Source organism: Bombus fervidus, chromosome 4 (genome assembly GCF_041682495.2).
Source record: "Bombus fervidus isolate BK054 chromosome 4, iyBomFerv1, whole genome shotgun sequence".
Taxonomy (NCBI): Eukaryota; Metazoa; Arthropoda; class Insecta; order Hymenoptera; family Apidae; genus Bombus; species Bombus fervidus.
The window spans coordinates 19079034-19101876 of NC_091520.1; the positions used below are offsets into that span (position 1 = coordinate 19079034).

The 22843-nt window shown below is 38.5% G+C and overlaps 1 protein-coding gene across 1 annotated transcript in view; it reads right to left on the minus strand.

Annotated features, from left to right (window-relative positions):
* The window catches only part of LOC139986527 (tyrosine-protein kinase Dnt), a 106440-nt gene extending 85174 nt beyond the window's left edge, over nt 1-21266 (minus strand). Inside the window, exon 1 of the mRNA XM_072001931.1 lies at nt 20685-21266. Within this exon, the coding sequence (XP_071858032.1) occupies nt 20685-20829 (145 nt within the window). The 5' untranslated portion in view covers nt 20830-21266. The remainder of the gene's footprint in view (nt 1-20684) is intronic.
* Between the last annotated feature and the right edge of the window lie 1577 nt (nt 21267-22843).

Consider the following 22843-nt stretch of genomic DNA (forward strand, 5'->3'; position numbering starts at 1 on the left):
CAACTTACGAATACGAAGAAATAAATGACCAGAAAGCAAGTATCGATAGCAATTTCTGTACCCTATGGAAACTACGCGCATATGTTTACGTATAAAATGTACCGAGATAAGACTATAATGATAAGTTCGTTCTCACTTACCACGATCCAGCACACGTATTTTACTTTTAAAGGCTATCGACGAAGAAAATCACGTTGCGCGTTCATAGGTGAAAGTTCGCCGCAGTGCGTTCTTTCTATTTTAAAAATCAGTGAGTCGATCAAACGCTCGAGTGCTTTATCGCGTTAATGCTGAAGAACAAATGGAACAGTTATCCTTTGTAAAATAATTTAATCAATTTGTAATTTCAAGCGGAAATTTTGTAGAAAATTCTCTAATTTAATCCTCTGTAAAAGCACTCCGAGAGACTGTCAGAGCGGTATAAAATCGAGACACAGCAAATGCATAAAAAAGCCTTCGATCAAATGCTCAACCACCAATTCCGATCGTTACCACTTCTTCTTCATTCTCGTGGAGCGTACGTAGCTGGCTTTCAAGAGTCGGCTATACAACGTACCCGAGCATCAACGAAAACATTCATTAAACCGGTCTCTGCTGTCCTGTTCAAATAACTATGTCGAACCGTCGCGTCGACGAGAAACGAAGAAAACAGTGAAATTCGTTTAAACGTCTCTTTAGAAGCAACGTTCGACGACCGATTCGATTGCTCTTCCAGCGAACACCGGCCAGATACGAGTGGTTTCGGTAAGTGCAAGTCGTGAAACACAATCAACGCGACGACACCGATGCTAGATCGATCCAAGCACAACCGGATGAACAGAAACTCCGATGGCTGGTTAGAAGGAACGCGTTAACGAGCCTCGTTATTCGAAGGAGGGGAAAAACACGATTGTGGTCCTCGGCCGGCTTAAAAGTGACACACGAAGCGTAATTAGCGACAATTATCGTCGCCCGTGGTTCGTTCGGATTTTCCTGCAACGCGATGATACATCAATTCCACCGAGTTGATTCACTCGCGTATTAAAATCTCCACTCGCGCGTATTCACGGCCTATTAAAGCATTCGCGAGGAACGAAACTAGAACCTTTTTCTCGCAATTCTTTTGTTCGGCAGTTTTACGCTTTCTTCGATAGTGTAGCATCGAATGCAAAACGACGTGGAATTTTTAAGCCGGATTTAGATCAAATGTGCTGCACTACGTCGCTTCAAGCGTTGAAAAATCGCGTGTGATTGTACAAGACGGTGTAAAAGTTTGGTTCGTGCTCGCAATTTTTCCATACTACGCAAAGAAAGAAAGAAAGAAAGAAAGAAAGATCGTGTAATATTCAACTAACTAAACCGAATGTCAGCAAACGCGCGGTTCTCTTTCATGTTCCAACGTGCATCGAACACGGCAGCACAGTTACATATAACCAGACATTTGACGAAACATTTACGGGAAATGTTACAGCTTACGCTTTAAACTAAATTTTATAAGCTTCGATAACGATCGCGTAAGAAGTAATAATATATATAAAGTAAATCACAAACATTTATAATTCACGGCAGAATTATTTATAGGTCAACTTTTTTATTTTATATTTCGTTATTTTAAAAAATATTCCGCTACTTGAAAGACGTAGCAGGGTTAAACGACGATACTCGGTGAACGCGTCCATTGCAGATATATCCTATCCACGACTCGATAACCTCCACGATGTTCCGATATTTCTATCATCCTTTGTTCGGATAGAACGATATTAGAAACGGTACAAGATATCATCCTTGGTTAACGCGAAATAACATACGAAAGGATGCGCGTTGCAAAACCAAACAAATAAAGCGCGAGGGTGAAGTACGAAGGAAACAGCGAGAACAATTATCAATTTAGCTGGAGGAAATAGCCGTCAATAGGCAACGGACAGAGAGCGGCTTTAGCGAAACCATCTTTGCCTCTTCTTTTACCTTCCTACTCTTACCGATTCACGTGGAAAAAGAAAGTAAAAGGGAAACGGGGAAAATGGTACAAAGAAAGTTGATGGTCGATGGATAAAAAAAACAACGAGGCAGCGGTAAGCGTCCGTACAAAAGCTTCCTTTTTCAGACGGTTCGCTTCGTTCTCGAAACTCGTCGATGATCACCACGGTTTCTTAATTAACCGTCGCTGATCGAGGAACCCATCGTACCGTTCGTGGCACCGGCGATAATTAGGGAAGCTCGGCAGCCAGTCGGAATTTTTAATTGACGAATACTGCTGGAACAATTTCTTTTCGCCTGAATCGGAGGGATGCGGAAACAACGAAATCGGAACTTTCTTCTGCCGAGAAAGTTAAATCGTCGACAAAAACGGAATTGCGCGGCATTTTCGTTGTCGCTAACTCTGTAAATCGAAATATTATTTCTCTTTCCGCTATATAGGGTGGTTTAAAAAAGGGTTAGATAAAAAAGGGATTATCTACTAGCGAAATGAAGAAAGTACATTTATCCGGGTATAAAAATTTATACTTTTAAATTTTTCGAGCTATCCCGTAAGTAGTACGGTTTTCCCGGTGTTTAAGCTAACTTCAAAAACAAAGTAATATTATTTTTAGTAGAAACACGACAAATTTACATAATTGTGGGAACAATGGAAATAAGTTACCGTACACGGTATGTAACGGTATAATTAGATATACGTTGGATATTACCGCAGAATTTACGGAACGAAATACCACTTGAAAATTACAGCCGTCGTTCTTGCGACGTCCACGCGTCTACATTTTCGAATATCTTACGACAAATTTACCATAGATGGTCGTGCACTTTGAACTAACGTTTCATCATAAATTGATCGTACAGTTTTGCGTGATTCAAAATTCGATAAAATATTTATTTTATAAGTCGTATTTAAGAAATTACGTCGAACTAGGAAACCTGACTTTGAAACGTTAGAAGAAATACATATCGTTTTATACGTTCCATTTAGAAAGCAATCTAGAAGAATAAATTTACGTAAAGGAAGTCATATTGATTTTAATTGTGCTTTGCAAGTACGCGGATACACCTTATGTCATAACGTAGCAGAACTTGGTCAAAAGTACAAAACTTTATATAGTCTGACCTAGTTGCTAAAATTATCCTCTATAGAGGTATGCAGGTAGATACTTGCAAGTTTTCCAGCCACGTTTTTTTATGCTTTTCGCATAGCTTAATTGTAAGTTATAATACGTTGCGTCGTTTGTACGTACGTAGAGATGCGTCTCGCATTATCCAAGTAACATCGTAACGTCTACAGCTTTTATAAAGTTCAAGACTCGAGTAGTTCCCTTCGAAACATCTTTGCTTTATCTTTCCGTTTCTATCGAGCATCAAGTAGAAAGTAAAATAATGCATTCGTAAACGAAATATTTTATGTCCAAGTTGTCAAATATATTTGTTATATTTGTTAAATCTGTTTTGCTCTGAAAGCTCGTGCTCTAAAAATATGCTCGTACAGTGATCGATCGACAAACAAAATCTTGTACCACGAATTAAACAAAGTATCGAGAACAAAAATGGATCGCAGCATATCCTTTCCGAATGTGAGTTTATCGCATCGATTCGCTGCGATAAATCGTATTACACACATCGTGAAAAATACAAAATCATCGTACAATCGTACAAAAGCGGAGTAATCAATTTTTTTCTAAATCGGAATTCGGTTGTACCGAATATTTTATATTTATATTTATTTTAGATAACGAATTATTCGGTTAATCCACCTTCGCTCTCGATGCCTCTGATATTTTATCGCAAATTCAATCGTTACTCTCCCCTTAACGTAAATTTACGATCGTTCGTTTGGAATATGTTGTTCGGCTTGATTTACCCTCGGAACGTGACTTGCACCGTATCCCCTTGTACAAAACTCTAACAATAGCTACAAATCTTAGACATAACCAAGCGGAGAATAAACTTTCGTCAATTTCTCCATGGCAGCAAATCGAACGTTTCCCTTCCTTTGTGCTTTCTGCATTAATGACGATAGATGCTTTCTCATAAGTCTCGGCAAGTTCCCGGCTGTTCTAAGCGGAATCCTGCTTCAGACACTCGTCACTGGATTTATTTCCTTGACGACGCGTTGCAGGTTACGTACGAGGCTTGTCGAATTGGATTTGCGTCGAAAGGATCCTCGCGCAGACGTCAAGAACTTCTCGCTTTCCTTCCCCTCTTCCTACACCGTTATCCTGCCAACTGCAGCCGGCGATGCACCTACCACTTCTACGATTCTCTCGACGATTCCCTTCTATTCCGTATCTCTGACTCTTGACGCCGGATTTATCGCACGGTAACACCCTGCTCGCTTATCGATACATCTGCCCAATCCACGCGCGAATACCTTCGCCGCATACAATTTCCCACTTTTGTGAGTATCGCGTACTACCTATGTACGTAATGGAAATTCACAAGCCTAACGTTAACTTCTAATAAATAACAATTCTAATATCTCGTAGTAGCTCTAGTATCTCGATCACAGATTATCGATTATCGTAACCGATACAGAAAATCGATATCGTGGACGATCCGCGTGTCAGCGATAAACGATAAATACGAGTCGCCTATTGAATATTCATTCGAAGCGCTCAATTATTTATTTTCCCAGACGTGTCGAGCTTTTCCACGATGCATTTTCGATCAGCAAAAATCCGCTACACAGGCCTGTTTCAAACTGGCGATTTATAGAAAGTCATCGAGTTGCCAGAAATTATAATTAACACCCGCGCCGTTCGTTTTAAATTGCATTCGACATGGTATGGTGTATCAACGCGTATATTCATCGCATCGTTGCTTCGCACAACTAATGACAGTATTTATTAGGTACCTACCAGAGAAACTGTAATAAATTTTCAATCTCTTTTAACGCAATTATACCGCGAAATTCTACCAAAAATGTTATTAACAAAATACCAAAATATCAAAATTTATAACGTTGCGTTATAAATAATATTATAAATAATAATAATAATAATAATAAGGAAATTTGTATTAATAACCCGAGTTACGAGTTATTAATGTGATATGTATGAGAAATTTGATTTTTAATACAGCGTGTCACTTGTTATTTTGTTTCCGATATAACTCGGAAAACAGTCACGAATACAAGGATGAAGTGCTCGTTCGCTATTGCTTCTACTAATTCCTTCGTACTCTAGCAAAACTAGTAACAAAAACTACACTAATGTCAGTGAAACAATATTTTTGTATCCTTGGTCAACACCGCCGCACGTACTGTCGTACGTACGTTAGAAACTAGTCGGCTACAACGATTCGAAATCCAATAATATTGCATCGATACAGTAATATGTACAATTAGCGAGTCAATATGCGTCAGATATACAGAGAATAGACAATTATCGATAGAGAACGGTTAACTCTTTAACGGTATACCCTTAGAGATACTCGAACGAGCAATTAAATGACGCAATCGTTACGTATGTATCATTTGTATCTGATATGAAAGATGTAGAGCAAACGGCTGGGTAAAGAGGTAATTATTTTCAAAATGCTACATTCTAAATTTTTGATCGTTTTATTACAGAGTTAAAAAGGTTAAACGATTGGTATCGTTTCAAAGACGACGATATACTTTGTTTATAAAAACCAGAATTATTTTTAACAGATGACAGCATCGTTAAACGATGCAATTTAATGGACTATCAAATGTTCATTTGTTCTACGAGAATCACCGGCGCTACCGGAATCACCGGAGTGAAATAAGAAGTAAAACGGGCGCGTTATCCACCTAATGAATTTTTTAGTGGACCAGCTACATCGGTAGTAGCTCAGCTGAAAACGATAAAGTACATGGTATTAGACGGAAGATTCTCGCGAAACGGCAGAAAAAGACAACGGCGGTGAAGAAAAAAGCCAGAACGAACGAGCGCGAGCGCAGAGGAGTGGAAACATAAAAAGTGTCGGAGGATCACGAGCAATTTCCATTGGATGCAGCGGAACGGGTATTACGCCTGCAGGCCGATTTTATGCGATGATAGAGTTCGACAGGTACGACCGTTTTGCAATATGCGCAGGCGCACGCCGCATGGCCATCCGACGATTTTCTACGCATTCTGATTTCCATTCGTCCCAGGAAACGCACGGTTCTTCTTCGAAACACGACATTTCCCTGTCATCGCGTCATTATCCTCCAGGCCCACCGTCCTTGTTTGTACGAGCATTATAGCTCGACCACTTTGCGAGCGCGGCAAGTCTAATATTTTACCAACGAGAGTACTTCGTCGCTCCATTTGTATAGGCGCGCTAGTTTGCATCGTGCACGTTGAAATACTTCACGTACGCGACCGAGCAAACGTAACGTTGCGTGAAAAAATGTTCCGGCTAAAAATTGCGCGCGTCGAAATGTCATGAATGGGAACGAACGCTATTTGCTCGGCACAACGCATCCTTTTTTTAACCGGTATTTTTTACTTACCACTGCGTTTACGACTGGCACGAGAAGCATTTACAGTTTCCTCCCGTTATTATTACAGAGATCGATGAATAACGGAAAATATTTTATGCTCTGCGTAGATATTACTCTCTTCTCTCGATTGAATACTTTGCAGAATTTTTAATACCGGCAAAGCTTCGTTTTTATACATTTTTGATTTCGTTCTTATCGTAGAAAAGTAAGTTCTCGGAGTAAGCTTCGAGTAGTTTGTCACACAATGATTTCAAACTTTTTTCCATTTTAATAACTTTAATAAAATGTAACGATGCAATGACAGAGAACAGTAGCGTATAAAAGTAAACAAGTTAATATGTAAGATATACACACGAGTCCTTACATAGATATCATAGGATACTTACGGAAAATAGGTTAAATCGACAAATTTGTTAGGAATTATTACTTTCTTTAAAACCATTAAAATCATTTTCTTCCCATATCAAATTTCTTTTGATTTTAATCGAATATAACAACGTATTTTATGAAAATTATTATATCTGAAATAGGTAAATCTATGCCGTAGATGTATACGCGTACGTATCGTATACAAATAGGAGAAGTACTATCTATGACATGGAAATAGATTTCAATCCTAACTGCAAATCCTATTCAAGACGTTTCACACACGCGTGTACTTCGTACACTCGTACAAAGCCACGTTGCACAAATGTGCTATATTGTAGCCAATCTGCATTAGATACACAAAGGATATCCAATCATAATTGCAATATGTACATACATATACTTAACGATACATGTATCGATATTAGCACACGTCGTATCGATGCAATATCGGTGGTTGCCTATCGCCTTGTTAATACTATCTCACGCATCGCTATTATCATTATTTTCTACATAAAATTAGTCGACGATATACACTGCCGACAATAAGTATAAAGATATCAGCATATCTTCTGATATTTAGTATAAATTAAATGCATTTCACTGCTTTCATTTTCTAGTTGTTTCGTTATATGTCCGTCGTTCCATTTGCTTCGTATCTGTCCTATAATGCGAAGTACATATTACCAAATAAAGTAAAATTTGTTAGGTCTCCGATAAGTATAGCGAGTAGGTGGTCCAATACTTGTGATCCGCATAGTACATCTTACGATACCGTAGAAACAAACAGTTTATGCAATGTCGAAGTAAATTTCTGAAAGTAAATTATCAACTGTAATTAAATGGCCGAATGCTTACAAACGAGGAACACGACAAACAGGTTAAATTGAATCTAAACACTGGCGAACTTAATTGCCAAAGCTGCGACGATTAATTAGTTCGATAATTAAACGGATTAGTCTGTTAATCAGTTAATAAGAGATAGATGGGAAAAAGTTGTAGGATTAAATGGAAAATATGCAGATACATGGGAGACAAACGACGATATTAGAAGCATCTTTCTAGATTTGAAATTTTCACGATGATCGGTCGTTGACGGTGTTTGTGATTCATCGGATTTCCATCGTTTTATTACCTAAAGCCAACAGAATTTCTTTGATAATCTTGTATCGATGTATCGTTCTAAGATACTAGAGCGTTCCGCGATAGCAATTTTCATAATCCCTTTTCGCTATACGCTTAAATTTATCTAAATCTGCCTGCCTTTCCCTTTTATTTTCTCACTGCTATATCGCTAATACGCACATACCTACATATTTATGTGCAAACGTGCTAAACCACTATGGACGTTATTCGTGCACCATGCATTTGGCACGTACCATATGTCACGTGAAAACCGACGGCACCTCGGTTCGATCGATGGTCCTAAAAATGTCGAGTAAGCTTGATGTTATTCGATCGCGAATAATATGTATTATAGTAGGATATTAATGTCGAAAATTTGAAATCAAATATATAAGATATAAGATATATTATATAAGATATAATAGATACAATCGGGTAAGCGTAGGAAATGTCTCGCTATGTACAATTATAATTATAATTGATACAATATGCGAAATTAACGGTATCGGATGAAACAATTAAGGAAAGTATTTCAGGCTATTAGGAGAAAACTATGCGCTGTTAGCTAGACATTTTAACAGCGACGAGGTCAGGCTTGCGGATTAAAGGAAAATCCCTAATACCATTTTCCTCGCCATTAGGGGGTTTATTGATCCTCCGGTTCCTAATGTATTCGAACGGGAACGATGCAACTACTCAAGAGTAATGCGAACAGTTAGCTGGATTGGAATGCCTCTGCGAATCAGATAAATCGTATTTTTCCACACAAACGCGTCGGCTAGACGCGTCCACCGTGAATTCCCCGATATATCTACGTGCTTCGAGGGAGAATAAAATTTTGAACGATTAAAATAACTTGGATAATTCTCGTGTTTGCTCGTGTCGACATCGATATAGTTTATATTCGCCGAGATTTATATCATTCTGGTGTTCGCGCATCTCCGCGCGATATTCCCGAAACCATGCGGAACTGGATGGCACCGCGCGGTGAGGTGGGGCGTGGCGATGGGCAGGGTTGGTAGCGAGGTGAAACGACTGCACTTCACAAACATAACCCGTCCGTACTCCGGGCAACGAAATTGTCCCGGCAAACAGAGAAACGGCTGATGAACATATATTAATTTGCCGTGCAAATAGGCGATCGCGAGGCTTAACTCGTTTCATCGACGGATCGATGATCCGAGGGGAGAATAAATTTTGACGCGTCTTCCGTTCTCGCGAGTGTTTGCGTAAATCACGCGCGCTCGTCGATGCGAGACACGTGTAAATATGTACGGAATCACGGATATGGAAGCTCGTGTATCGCCAACGCGTTCGTGTTTGTCCGTATATAAATTTCCCATGTAAACCAGCCCGATGGCGGCCGATGGCCGACGTTCGTCGATTGGATTGCAAATCACCTGCATACTTGCCGGTCGACGTATTAATCGCGACGCATCCTCTTACACGCGCAACCACTGCATTCAGCGTCAAGTGGACAGCGCGGAGGAAGCTTCGTCACGTTCGTTGCCCATCGATCACCGTATATTTCATGAAATCCAGCCTCCTTGCCAGCCATTATATACCTGAAAATCCGCCTATCCCTCCATTCATATCGGCACAATTTCAACTTTCTTTTTTCATTGTTCGGTTTTGTACGCCGTTTTCTTCGCTCTTGCGGACCAATGGAGAAAACGAACGTTTCGACCGAGCTACGCGCGTTCTATCGCGTTATTTACAGCGCGAGTACATCACGCGATGAAATTCGTTGAAGAACGACGAGATAAAGAACGACGTTGCGCTGTCAAATTAATTCTTCCCATTCCGCGTCCGACAGTGTAAGACAATAGTGAAATAACGCTCGCCGGTAAAATCGGTACATTGTTGCAAAATATTTTCTTCTTTCTACGAATTATTCTCTATCGGCTGCAAAATCATAACAATGCTTGTCAATGGTGTTCGTATAAATCTCAAAAAGGACGAATCAAAGTTAGAGATTCGAGTTAACGATTTCAAGTTCTACGATCGATGCCAGCAATTTCAAAGAAATTACTTTTTCATACTACGGATGTAAAATATTTGTAAAATATCAATTCTTATGGCCATACAGATCTAGTATTTTATCGCGTAAAGTACGATATTTTTCTAAATATATATTCTAAAACGTGCTTTATAATAGAATACCAACGGATGGATGAAGATGGTAGCGTATGGTGATAGAATAGTTGGACTGAAAATTGACTGTCTGGAAATGCGTTACGTAACGAAACGCACAAACTGATTCTATCGGATACAACGTTTAATAGATGGAGATTAATTATTACGTTTTACTGGTTAAGTAATTCCTAAACGAAACGAACGTACCAAAGGAAACGGATAATTAGCGTAACCTTGCCTCTATCTATCTGCATTGGGAAAACTCGAACGCTTCGATGACTACTTAACGGTATCTTGGTCGTCGATACTTACTTGCCGCATCTGGTGACCGCTGCGAGCAGCTGTTCGATATTTGCAGTCTACGTATCTTTATGCATAGCTATTCTTTTATATAGAGTAGTGGATTCGCGATGTAACTATACTTTGAATTGCTTATTCGCCATGTAGTACTTTCAAACGTGCAAATACGAATACAATATCAACGTAAATTGGCTAACGTAGGTTGAAGAAAAATATCAAACGAGTAAAACAGAAATAAACGACTTATAAGATATTTTACGTTCCAAGTCAGGTACCTTTCGATTCATACTTATGTTCTTAAATAATTAATTATAATTAACGTACTATTTAAGCGATTTCAAATTGTATCCAGTTGAATCTAACTTTCGACGAATTCCATCGAATACCGTCGATAAACTGTATTATCGATCGATTATTTCACTGCAAGAATAAACTCTCGGTACCCGTAATTTTTTCTCCTATATTCGTGTATCGCTCACAGTGAATTACCGGAAATCAGTTATTTCGTGTCATTCATTCCGAATACTTTGAATTTTTATTATTCCTTTAACGGCTTAAATATCAACGCTGTTTCTTTGCTCCTTATAGCTATAAGCTATAATTACAATAAACTATTCGATTTAAAATTTTATACATAATTTTACGTAAATTGATCGGGCTCTTAACGTAATAAACAATAATAATGCGGGAACCTACTATTAACACAGACTCCATGAAATTTTATTTTCTCCAACAAAGATTCCATTTTTATGCTGGTACTGTCAGAGAATATTTGTACTTAATTGTACATATTATGTTTAATGGGATGGCACTTTACGACAGACAATTAATTAGAAATCTGGTATTATTACACGAATTATTTCGAATGCATGTAAACGTGACAATATCGTAGATTAAATCCGATATAATTGTGATTGAATAACGGTAATAAATAACTACATTAATATGATTGAACTTAATAGGATTAAATTATTTCTCCTAAGTAGTTGTTTGACAATCGAAACGAATTACCGGAAGTGAGGAAATTACATGTTCTTCGCTTTATTTTCAGTCAATTACTAACTATCATACACGCGTAATATAATATCCATATAAATAGATACTGAAATATTTTCGTTTATTATACTACATACAGTGTACGATAATACGAAAACAAGGTGCCAATGTACAATATATTTAGTAACGATAACGATAAAATTTGATGGAAAAAGCAAGTCGACGAGATATCGGTCATGATTCCTAGACGACCGCCAGTGCTCGGGATAAACTGTAAATCTTTACCTCCAGTTTCCTCGTAGCTTATTTAAGACAACGTATCCCGTGTGTACGCGTATCAATCGCGCGGTTCCACCGAGCTAGCGGCTGTATCAATACGTAATGTATTTGCACTTGTGTCTACGTATGTCCTGTATTTATGCACATATCGACGGAATATGTGAATCTACAGGTACAAACGCGTATTCGCACGCATTCAACCGTGCGTGTGCACAAACACGAGACACGGCAGATCGCTCAGCCATAAACCATGGCGGTTTACGTTATCGTCTGGCCGGATCTACCCGTCGGCAAACTGCTGCAATTTGGCTAACGTTCCTTGCAGCCCTGTGTACTCGTGGAAATTGATAGGGCCGAAACGTCGCGCTTCTATCCACCTCCCTGCACCCACTCATCCACCGACGAGCAACGCTTTTTACCAATATTTTTGTAACACACCGAATGATTAATCATTCCTCCGACACATCTACGTCGTCGATTGAGAATCGAATTCCTAAGTCTATCGTTCGTCTAGTATCGTTCAGGAACGATAGGTGTACGGACAGCCTCGTGTTCAGTTCTTCTCTCAAACTCCATCGATCGACATTTATCTCGATCACGGCGAACAAAATGGACGTTGGAAGACATCGCGGGGGCGACGCAAAAAGGTAATTGCTCCTGAAATCGAGTATATCGTCTATCGTTGGTCACTTCTACGTGAAAACCATGCGACTAAACATGGCACAGATGCCATATAGAAATATTAGTAGTTTGTTCTTAGTCTATTCTCAACTGTTGCGGTAAATACGCGACAAACGTTAGTCAAACGTCCATATATATTCTCTTTACAGATTGCCTGATAAAATTACAATTTACCTGTTAACAGTAAGTTGTTAGAGTAAGCAGTGAGATTCTGTTCTTATGTAATTTCTAATAAGGACGTCCTGAATTTAGGTAAAGGTAGGTAAAGGTAGGTTTCACGATGGTGAAAATCGTAAAAATGATTTTAGCGAGTGAAAATCAAGTTACTGGATTTCAAAGAATTGTTCGGCGCATAAACTCGGGACAAAAATTTTGGAAACGACGAACAGCTCGAGATTCTGTCGCCTTAAACGTTGCGAATATTAAACCTCAAGAACCTTATACGGAACTATCGATCAGAATACTCTGAGCATTTTTCCAAATACTTGTACTCAAAATACTAGATGAGATAGTTTAATGCTTGTCGGAGAAATTCAAAATCGACCACATATGCAAACGATTTGACAAACTTTTGCCATAACGAACTTTTTTATCATTTACCCCTTTAATGCTGTAACAGAACACAAATACGTTTAACATAAACAAATGAAATATGGGAAAATAAAACGAGTATAAAAGCTGTATTAATTTCCACCTTGTTTCGCGATTGAATTTTTAATCCCTTGCCATCAAGCGGCATATTTCATATGGACTTTGCGTTTTCCGCATGTCCAGCGTTAATAAAAAATGTGGATTTACTCAATCTTCCATTCTTTTTTTATACTAATTTTCCACAGATTTTTATACAAGTTTTCATCGAGCTTTGTGCAGGAGAAAAGGCTTCCATTCAATTTTTCGTTTAATCAGAGTCACAGTTTCCACGTGGCACAAAGATTTTGTATGTTGTTTAAATCTTTCGATACCAAAAGCGACATCAATGGCAAGTGTAAGTTACGCGTAGATGATTTACAACTGTATGAACAATTGAAAAGGTAAAAGTTGGATCTTTGAGGAAAAAGTTCTTTGTGTTTTATGTTTACTTTAATTAAATGGACGTTACGATTATATAGCGATGTTAACTTATTCAGGAGTGCCTTAATATTTCTTGACCACTACTGTATAAATCAGTCACTTGTATAGAAAGCGACATCATAGGTGGCTTTCCATTTAACGTTCCGTCTACTGTTCAAAGGGGTTAAACTTGCCGAGTTTGGAATAGCAGCGAAATTACGTGTACATTATACAGAAAGTTGATCGATTCGTTATAAAATTGACACGGTATGCCTCACATAGTTAATAATATTTGATAGTAAGAGAGGCCAAAATATCGAACGATTCCAGACCGTTCAATTTTGTTCCAAATCTGACGATACACCAGAAAAAAAACAACTTACGTTTTACCATTAAGCTAGAGTCACGCGTTCTCGAATAAAAACATTAAAATAATCGAAATAGAGATACTATGGAAGGAACAAAAGGTGTAACATTTTATTTTAATCGCTACGTTTCTTGAAACACGTTGCTACATTCCGAACGTGTGACACGAATGGAAAATCATACGAAAGGAACAAGACGAAATAGCACGTATTCAAACTTATTTTTCAAAACAATATGTACTTTTTTTTGCTTCTCTTGCTTCTTCTTCTTCTTCTCCTTCTATTTTTAACAATTTGAGATAATGCAATGAGACAATTGATTTTCTTAATTTCCACAAAAAAAAAAATCACTTTTAAAATTAGAAAATGACTTTGGAAAAGCGTCTGCGCAAACAATGTTCGCGTATAGGAGTTTGCGGAACATTTTCAGAGAGTAAGAACTGTCGCACGATTTTCCATCAAACGCGTTCTTCTGGGATAAGTGATTTTCCCCTTGTCGTTTCCACTGACAGAGGTCGTAGCGAAATATCAACGGGAGTTGTTTTACGAGCTTGCCCCGACAGTCAACGAGAATGAACACGTTGCCGACTGTTTGTCGGTCGGTTTGTTTCGCGGTCCAGACGAAGCAAACACACTGAAACCGATTGCGCTGCACGCACCGCCGTGTCTGGGAGCAAATTAAAAATCAATTCCAGGACCCGGTAATTTGAAAGTGTTCGACCGGCTGTTTCTCCGGACGCGTAGCGAGCTTTAGTCTGCGAATAATTTGCCAAAAGGTTGAATGCCGCGCGCAAGTCGACCGTCACAGAGGTTGTACCGTTTGGGAAAATATTTCTGTCCGACATAAACGGGTATATACCTTCGCGGCGGCTTAATCCACGTCGGTGATTTAATTAAAAATTGTTTGACCACGAATTTTAAACGCGACCATAAAATTTCGCTATTGCGTCGTCTCTACGCGCAATATTTTTTATTCACGACTGGCTTATCTTCACGGTGGACGTTCAACCGCGTGCGCCATCCATCCCGATATACCATATACGTAGGAATCCCTTTTGTCCAGTTTCGATTAATCGCTGAAAAATATTTATTCGATCGGTAACCGATGAAATGCGTTGAAGTGTTTGACACTTTAATGTGTAATATATATTTACGAAATTACAAACATAAAAGATATTTCAAGAGCATGTGTATATTGTCAAATATTTAATCAATACGCGATATGACTTTTTTTGCAATAATATTTGTTAAATGCATAAACGAACGTATGTGTGATCCATACATGTGAACGTACATACGTTTAAAATGGGAATCAAAAATTTAGAAAAGAAATTTTTCCGATAGAAGCGTTATTACTCGTTTTTATTATTAATTAAAAAGTAATCGGGTGATCGTGTTAACGGATACTTGAGAAATTCCAACTACTCGTCGATTTTACTCGCACATATTCGTGTAGAAAATAATTCAAATAAATATTTATAATAATGTTGTATCAATTTGTGTTATATAACATTATATCAGGTTGATAAAAAATATTTCTCTTTACAAATATTACAAGTATTAAAATAGTGTAATTTCTTTTAGAAATACTACCGATCAAGAATACCGATTACTTGTTAGTTTATTAATTTTATTTCGAACATTTCTGCCAAAAGTATCTAATTGACAAAGAACGGGGAAATAGTTTTTCATTAAAATACGTATTTTTGGCGATTCCCGATTATGGAAAAGATTTTATGACACAATCTATGCACATAAAGGCATATTATGTATGTATGTAAAAGCATATTACGTATATATGTAAATGCAATTTCAGTTTGTAAAGGCATATTATTATTCATCGAAAATGAAATGTAGTTATCGGTCAACGATATGATATCCGATCGATCGATATTATAAAAAACACGTAAAAGTTTAATGTTTAAGACATTTCTAAAGTTTAAGACATTTCTATAGCAATTGTTACAAAGTATTTCACTTACTACGTTATTGCTTTATTATATTAGTTGGGAAGCCACACGTTTAAAGGTTATCTATTTGTTTCGAGTAGCGATAAATGCAAATTTCATCTCCATCGATGAAAAATAAAGCAGGTATTCCCAATGAATCGGAAAAATACCCTACCTATATATCTGTGATAACATGGTACTATATGCAGCGATAGTAATGCAAAAAAAGATATTGGAATCGCAGGGGAACATAATTTCCCGTCCCCCGTATTCGCTGGGTTTGGCACTGATAGATTTCAACTTCGTTCATTACAATGTAGTTTAGATGAGAAAAGTTTGAATAATTTTCGAATCGTGGAAACGGCAGCGCGTTCTTTTTTGTAACGACACCAGAAACTTCTTGTCCAGAAAACATTAGGTATCTTGTTAATAAATAAGAAATTGTTAGAAATTACAAATGCATAGATGGAAACGCGTATAATTTAAAACACGTAAAACATGCGTAATTTGAAAGGCTATTACGAAAGCTACTACAAAGGCTACTACGAAGGCTATAACGAAGCATCGGTTCGACTATGAACAAGATCTGTATATTAAATTTGTGTATTAAGTTTCAAAATATTTAAAAAATATTTCGCTGCTTCTGCAATATTATAATTTTACCTGAAAATATTTAAAAAGTATAATAAAAAAAAAATGTAGAATCTCCGCGTTCTTAAGTAGCAAAGATCTCGTTTCATCGCCGTAGTTCAATTCACCTTAAAATTTCGTTCAGTTTCGTTCACCTTAAAATAATTGTGAAATACTTGTAATAACGTATCTGTTTAACACGGAACATCCGGCGAGTAACTTTCAATTCGGTGGCGTTTCCACGCTTGTGCCCGTTTCACAGTTGAAAACTTACTTTTTCGATTCTCTAACTAGCTTGGCTGAAACGCAGAGTAGCTTCGCGATAGTCCTTGTGCTTCATCTGTATAACCACAGTACGCTGCGAGTCCTCCATCGAACGGCAGGCGTACCCTGTATAAATGTTTGAAACTTTCTCCGGAATACGTGCCGAGTTCGCACGATGAGAGGCGTCAGCCAATGATGTACTTGTATTTCCGTGCTCGAGCAGGGCTGTCTGCTTCAGGCTAGAGCGAATCTTCTGTCTGCGTACGTCTGTCTCTCTTCCGCTTGCGCTTTGTTCGTCGATGCTACTACTTCGCCGTCCTCTCTCTCTCTCCAGTTACCTTTCGCTCTCTGTCACCGCGCATTCTTGCTCGTCTTCCCTTTTACCTCCTTTTTTCGGTGCTTTCGAGCAATGCTCCGCCAGCGAAACGAAGTTTTCCGGGGAAACTAAAGTCATTTCGTTCGTGCAATCTAAGTTAAGTGACTTTCGAGAGCTCGGACGACTAAACGCGCCCCCGGTGGGTCGCAACTCGCACGACGCGATCAACCCTTTCTCTTTCTTCTCTCCGCAGCTTGCAGGTTTACGGAGGTCAAGTGGAAGAGGGGACGAGGGCCGGAAGGATCCAAGATCTGACGAGGATTACGTCGTCCGTTAGGTTCCACGGGTGCTTAGCTGGCTGAGAAATCGACTCTAAAGCCACCATTCTTTCCGACGACGTAGCGGCACCATGGTTACACGTCGTTTCGTTCGCCGATGTTTCGAGATCCTTGCACCACGGCTAACCGGCCGACGAAGACTAACGGTTTAAAGTTGCATCGTCCCGTATCAGACATTTTTCAAGGTGACAGCCCACGGTTTTATGCTCCGTAGAAGCTGTGGCGCGGGCGTACTTTTGTCGAGCCGACGACTGATAAGTTTGAGCCAAGTATTTGCGACACCTGAATACCTTGGTCGATGCCAACCTAGCTTCCAACAACTTGAGACGTTCAACGTCGTAGATCGTCAAGTAAGAGGTGACTTTCCTTTTTTTCTTTCAAGAGAAATTCTTTCGAGGAAACGAAGACTTGGCCAGGGTCGACAAATTTTATAACTACGAAGGATGAAATAACAGTTTCTCTTGCCTCGGTTATTTTCGTGATTTTCGTGATTTTCGACAACGTGATACGGACTTTCTGCAAAACGACTATATTTCAGCAACAATAACGTTTAATTCAAAACTTAAATACGAAAGAACCCGAAGAACTTGGGAGCAATTTTGTATAATTTACCTGATACCGGATAGCAAATTTATTTCGAAAACACGAGCATACTATTTACCGCGTTAGAATAAGCTATAAAACAAATTATATCTTGCTTTAGCGAATATCTGACTTGTTTTCAGTTTATCGAGATGGTAAATCTGACATCCATTTCAGTGGAATGTAACGAATGCAAACGAACCGTGTATAAAGACAGTAAACGCGTTAAGAGATCTAATCGTATTATCGCAATCGCGTATGGCTCAACGATATCAGTCAGGCACGCTCAAATTCGTTGCATTCTTTCCGATCTACATCCAACTGCCTCTATTAACCGTTGGATAACGACGTATCGGTGTTAACGCAAAACCGTGGAAAAGCACACAGATATCCGACCGTAAGACCATTGACACCAGAAATGAGCGATGAAGCCATTTTGAGCGACGCGACGCGACGCGACGCGACACTGGGATTGGCTCGATTTTCGAAGAGTCACGAGCGACTGCTCGCTCGTAAATACAGCTATTCCACTTTTTCCTCTTTTCCGCTAGTAGAAAAGTGACGCGTCCAAGCTGTGTGTACATAGGCTCGCTACGTTCAGCCAGATAGAGGCGTATGAATCATGGAACCGTAAAGTGATATCGAATGGAATAGAGACTAAGTACGTACGGCACGGTACACAAGTCTCTGCTGTGTGTGCGTAGCTGACCATCAAAAACGAACGCCTCCTACAGCAGATCCCACCGTGTATTCCACGCAGCTCACCGACTCCTAGTGTGATTTAGCTGCACTTCGAAGAAAGCGTGGGAAACGCGGTTTGGAATGGTCTTAAATTGAAGGAAAATGGCCCGAACGTATGTTCTACGACCGGCCTCGTAAATCAAACTACCGCAGAAAAATGAGGAAACGATAAATTCTCTAAATCAAATGCAGTTTAATGCTTGAAATTTAAAAACGTCACGATGAAACGTTACGTAACGATCATTTGCTACGAACAAAGTTAAATTTCGGAAAATTATTTAGAAAGAAATGTTTTAACCATCTTATTCTCGTCGTTAGATCGTTTCGTAATAAATTTTTCTTCCCATATAAATAGGATCGCGAAATAACTTTAACAAATTACTTTATCGTCTTTCCTCTGGATCGCGAGATTCCGTCTCTCGCGTTATAAAAATATAGTTTGTTTTAAATAGAAATTAAAGTATCCGATCGAGGTAAGAAATAACTCGATTGATATATTTCTTTCTTCTACAGTTGCATTGATTTCACTTTCGTAATGGTAATCGTGTAACGAACATCATCAAAATGTATTTATAATTATCCGTTAGAATTAAAAATTAGGTTTCCGTATCTGCATTCACTTTTCACGATTTTAATTAAGATCTGCGGCGAAAATATCAAAAGTATTATCACATGTTTCACATCTATGTATTATAATCTAGGCTAAACTATTTTTTAAAAAGATACAGTCATAGGATAAAACCCTGCAAGGTGAACCCAATTCCATAATTTCAATTCAGTCTTTCACACAGGATTATTTCACTGCCGATTGTAACACAATTTTCATTACGCTTCCTCCGATAAACGAGTTTATGACATTTTTCCCGACGCTGCTTGACATTCCATTAAAAATGCCGGACCAGGAGGATTCGATGTGATTAAGGCGATGTTAAACTCGCGCACTGTTAAATTCAGTATCGTTCATCAATGTTATCGTTAATTCGATAATCATACGCGGTCGTGACTCGTTACCGAACGGTCGTGCAACGATTCTAATTAAAAGTTCACGATACGCATCCATTGCGAATGTAGTTTTAGTTTATCTCTATAGATTTTGCTGAAGCATAGCATTGATGGCAAGTTAATTGAGAGTTCGCGGTTCTTTTGACCATATGGTCGGTCGCCGCTACGTCGATAGAATGCTTGCATTTAATTTGTCACGCTCATCTCCTCGTCCATTCCGCTCTTTCTTTCGATTTCGACGATGACAAAACGTTACAATTGTAACGAGATCCTTTAACGGCCGCCGCGAACGCAAGATTTCTTCAAACTACCATCGAGTCCTCTTGTATTTTTAAATTCGTTTCATAACGAGGAGGGACACTGTTTCACTTTCGTCTTAATTGAAAGTTCTAATTAGAGAACCGGACATTTGTAGAAAATAACTTTTCGAGAGGACTTTTCATCCTCCGCTTACAGCATAAGATATTTCTATGTGCATATTTCTTTACTCGTTTCTTATGTAACTCTTGCACAAAATTGCGCAGAACGTAATATGAAAAAATAATTACATAGTATAGTGCTTCCTATAATAATTGCTAGGTAAAACGATATTTTACCGAGGCTGTACTTTTTAAATTATATTTTCAAAACTATCTATTTGAATAAAAATACGCAGTTTAAACGTATACCATTCAAATATATTGTTGCTAGGTTTCGAGCTAACGTAACGACAAAACAATTGAAAATTATAATGAAGTTAATGCGACATGTAGTTGCGATATATAGCATACATCTTAAGTTTTAAGAACATTATAACATATTCGTTTAAAGGCGGTTAAGATTTATTCCAAACGTTAAATAATTAAAATCTTGCGCGAAAAAGAAGCTTCTCAGCTTTGAAATGATGTACGATAATATATATCTACAAAGAGAAAAATATTTATTGGGAAAAAAGAAAAAAAAAAAAATACATTTCAAGAAGAGATAGAATAAAATTGAGTATTTCACGTGTCATAACCTAATAAGCGGAACCCAATGGCAAGCGTACGAAGTAAATATGCAACGAGAAATTTAAATAAAAGGAAGCGTTATCCGCTGTTTCTTTGCCTTTTCAAAGTAACCGATCGTTCAACGAACTGTATAAATTAAAAATAGGTGACTACTTACCCAACAGTTTCATAACCTGAGACTGGCTGATAAAAATGTTCAAGTATCCATCGCTGCAGCCAACGAGAACCAAAAGAACGAAAAACTTGCATCGCAACAGATCACACGATCCATCACCCCACCGCATTGTCTCGCATAATAACATCACGCACCGACGTAATCATACGCGCAAAACGTACCACTTTTATTCCGTTTCTTGTTTCCGTTTCACGTTATACACGTGACAGCAAGCGTGTAAAAGTTCTGTTGACTTTTTTCGCAAACGACGACAAACATCATCCATATTTTTTCTATACACAAAATCATCGTTCGATATAACGTTTCCACGTGTTTGACTCGAAAGTTTTTCAAACTCTTTTACCAACAACTATTTCATTTTTAAGATTGCATTTCTCCTAAGCTATTAAACTTTCGATTTTGTAAGCCATTAAAATGTATGATATAGCAAAGAGATGTTACGCTCGATTATTATGGATCATCCATGGTCGAATGAATATCGAGGAGAGCGACGGTCACATGGTTACGTGATCGACGAGACATGAAGGAGAAGTATCAAAGCACAGGAGAAGCGATCACAGCGTCGTCGGCGTCGGAGCGCAACTGACGGACGTCGCTCGGTAAATTGAAGGCGCCGCGAGACTCGCGCCTGCGCCCGCTTAGGGGTGCGACGCCGAATACGCAAACGGCCAACGACGAATCATTGGGTAATACACGACGCGCGTACGCCCTGTAAATCGCGGTAAGTGTAAATCACACGTTTGGATGGCCAACCGGCCGTGATGCGCTATCAGAATCGCCAAAGTATCAGAATAGGGGAACGTACAATTGCCTGCGATTTAATTGTGTTTTTGATATATGGTGTAGGGGAGACACAAAGAACGGGTTATCTGGGTAAAACTAAGGTCTCTTCTACTATTCCTTTTAAAATGATCGAAAAGAAAGTTTCGAACGGTAAAAACATCAATGAAATAAATGTCGATATGGAACTACTATAAAGATATACATACATAAATTTATTAACTTTCGCATAAATGATATTCTTAGTATAAATACTATAATTAGTATAATTAGTATAATTCTTGGTATAAAGTAGGGAATGTTTTGGCAACGGTCTCTGTACATCTAAATAATAAAAAAAGTTCCTATAGACATTTGTCCTGCTTAATTTTGTTTTCGAGTCATAGCGGATTTTGTCTCGCGCCAGAACACTTATCGACATATTATGGTCAAAAAATAAAACAAAGTTTCCAGCAAATACGAACTAGATCTGGACACGTGGGAAGAGCAAAACAACAGTCGTTCGTGAGACGTCTGCAGGCTTACATTGGGATGCAAGGAAACACCAATTCCAACATCTCTTGTGACGGGTAATAAGTCGAAAACAAAGACAAATAGAACGTATCGCTGCTGCGCTTCGATAGTGGCACAACCATTTGAATGTGAACTTTAGAGGAGAGGCGTTTTAAAATTTACAAAGAAATATTCGCGACTGGTTTAAACGACTTAACACAAGGCATGTCGTATAATATAATATACATGCAAAAGACAGAATATTATATATAAATTAGGCTATGATACAACAGTAACATTTTTTTAGTCAGAAGAACTCACTTTTTGTTTAATATTTTAATTGAAAAGCTGAGATTAAAACGCACTCAACGATCTTGAAACGAAGATGAAGATGAATTACAAGAACAAAATAAACATCGTAATCGAATCATCCAGGTACGATGTAAGATTTTTGGATTGGAGCCAAAAATGTTATTACGAGACGCATTTTGTTCTCAATTAGATACGTCCGTAACTATCGGTAGGGAAATGGGTTTTTTCTCACAACGCTTTCATCGAATCTTCGATTTTCTATCGACGTTTCGATGAGAAACGCATAGCAGTTTGAAAATGGTAGAATGGTAGAATTTAATTAAAGATCTTTTCTCTCTCTATAGCCATTAAATCCCCTTCTCCCTCAACCTTCCCTCTGTCCTTCGCTGTTTCCCTTTTCCGTCTTCCTCTCTTCCATCCTTTGCCTTTATCCGACCGTCTCTCTCTCTCTCTCTCTCTTTTCTTCCCTCACTTTCTCTCTCGCTCTTTCTCTGCTTGTTTCTCTCTCGCTATACGACTGCACGGGCACCATGCACAGTTTGCAACTAGGATTCACG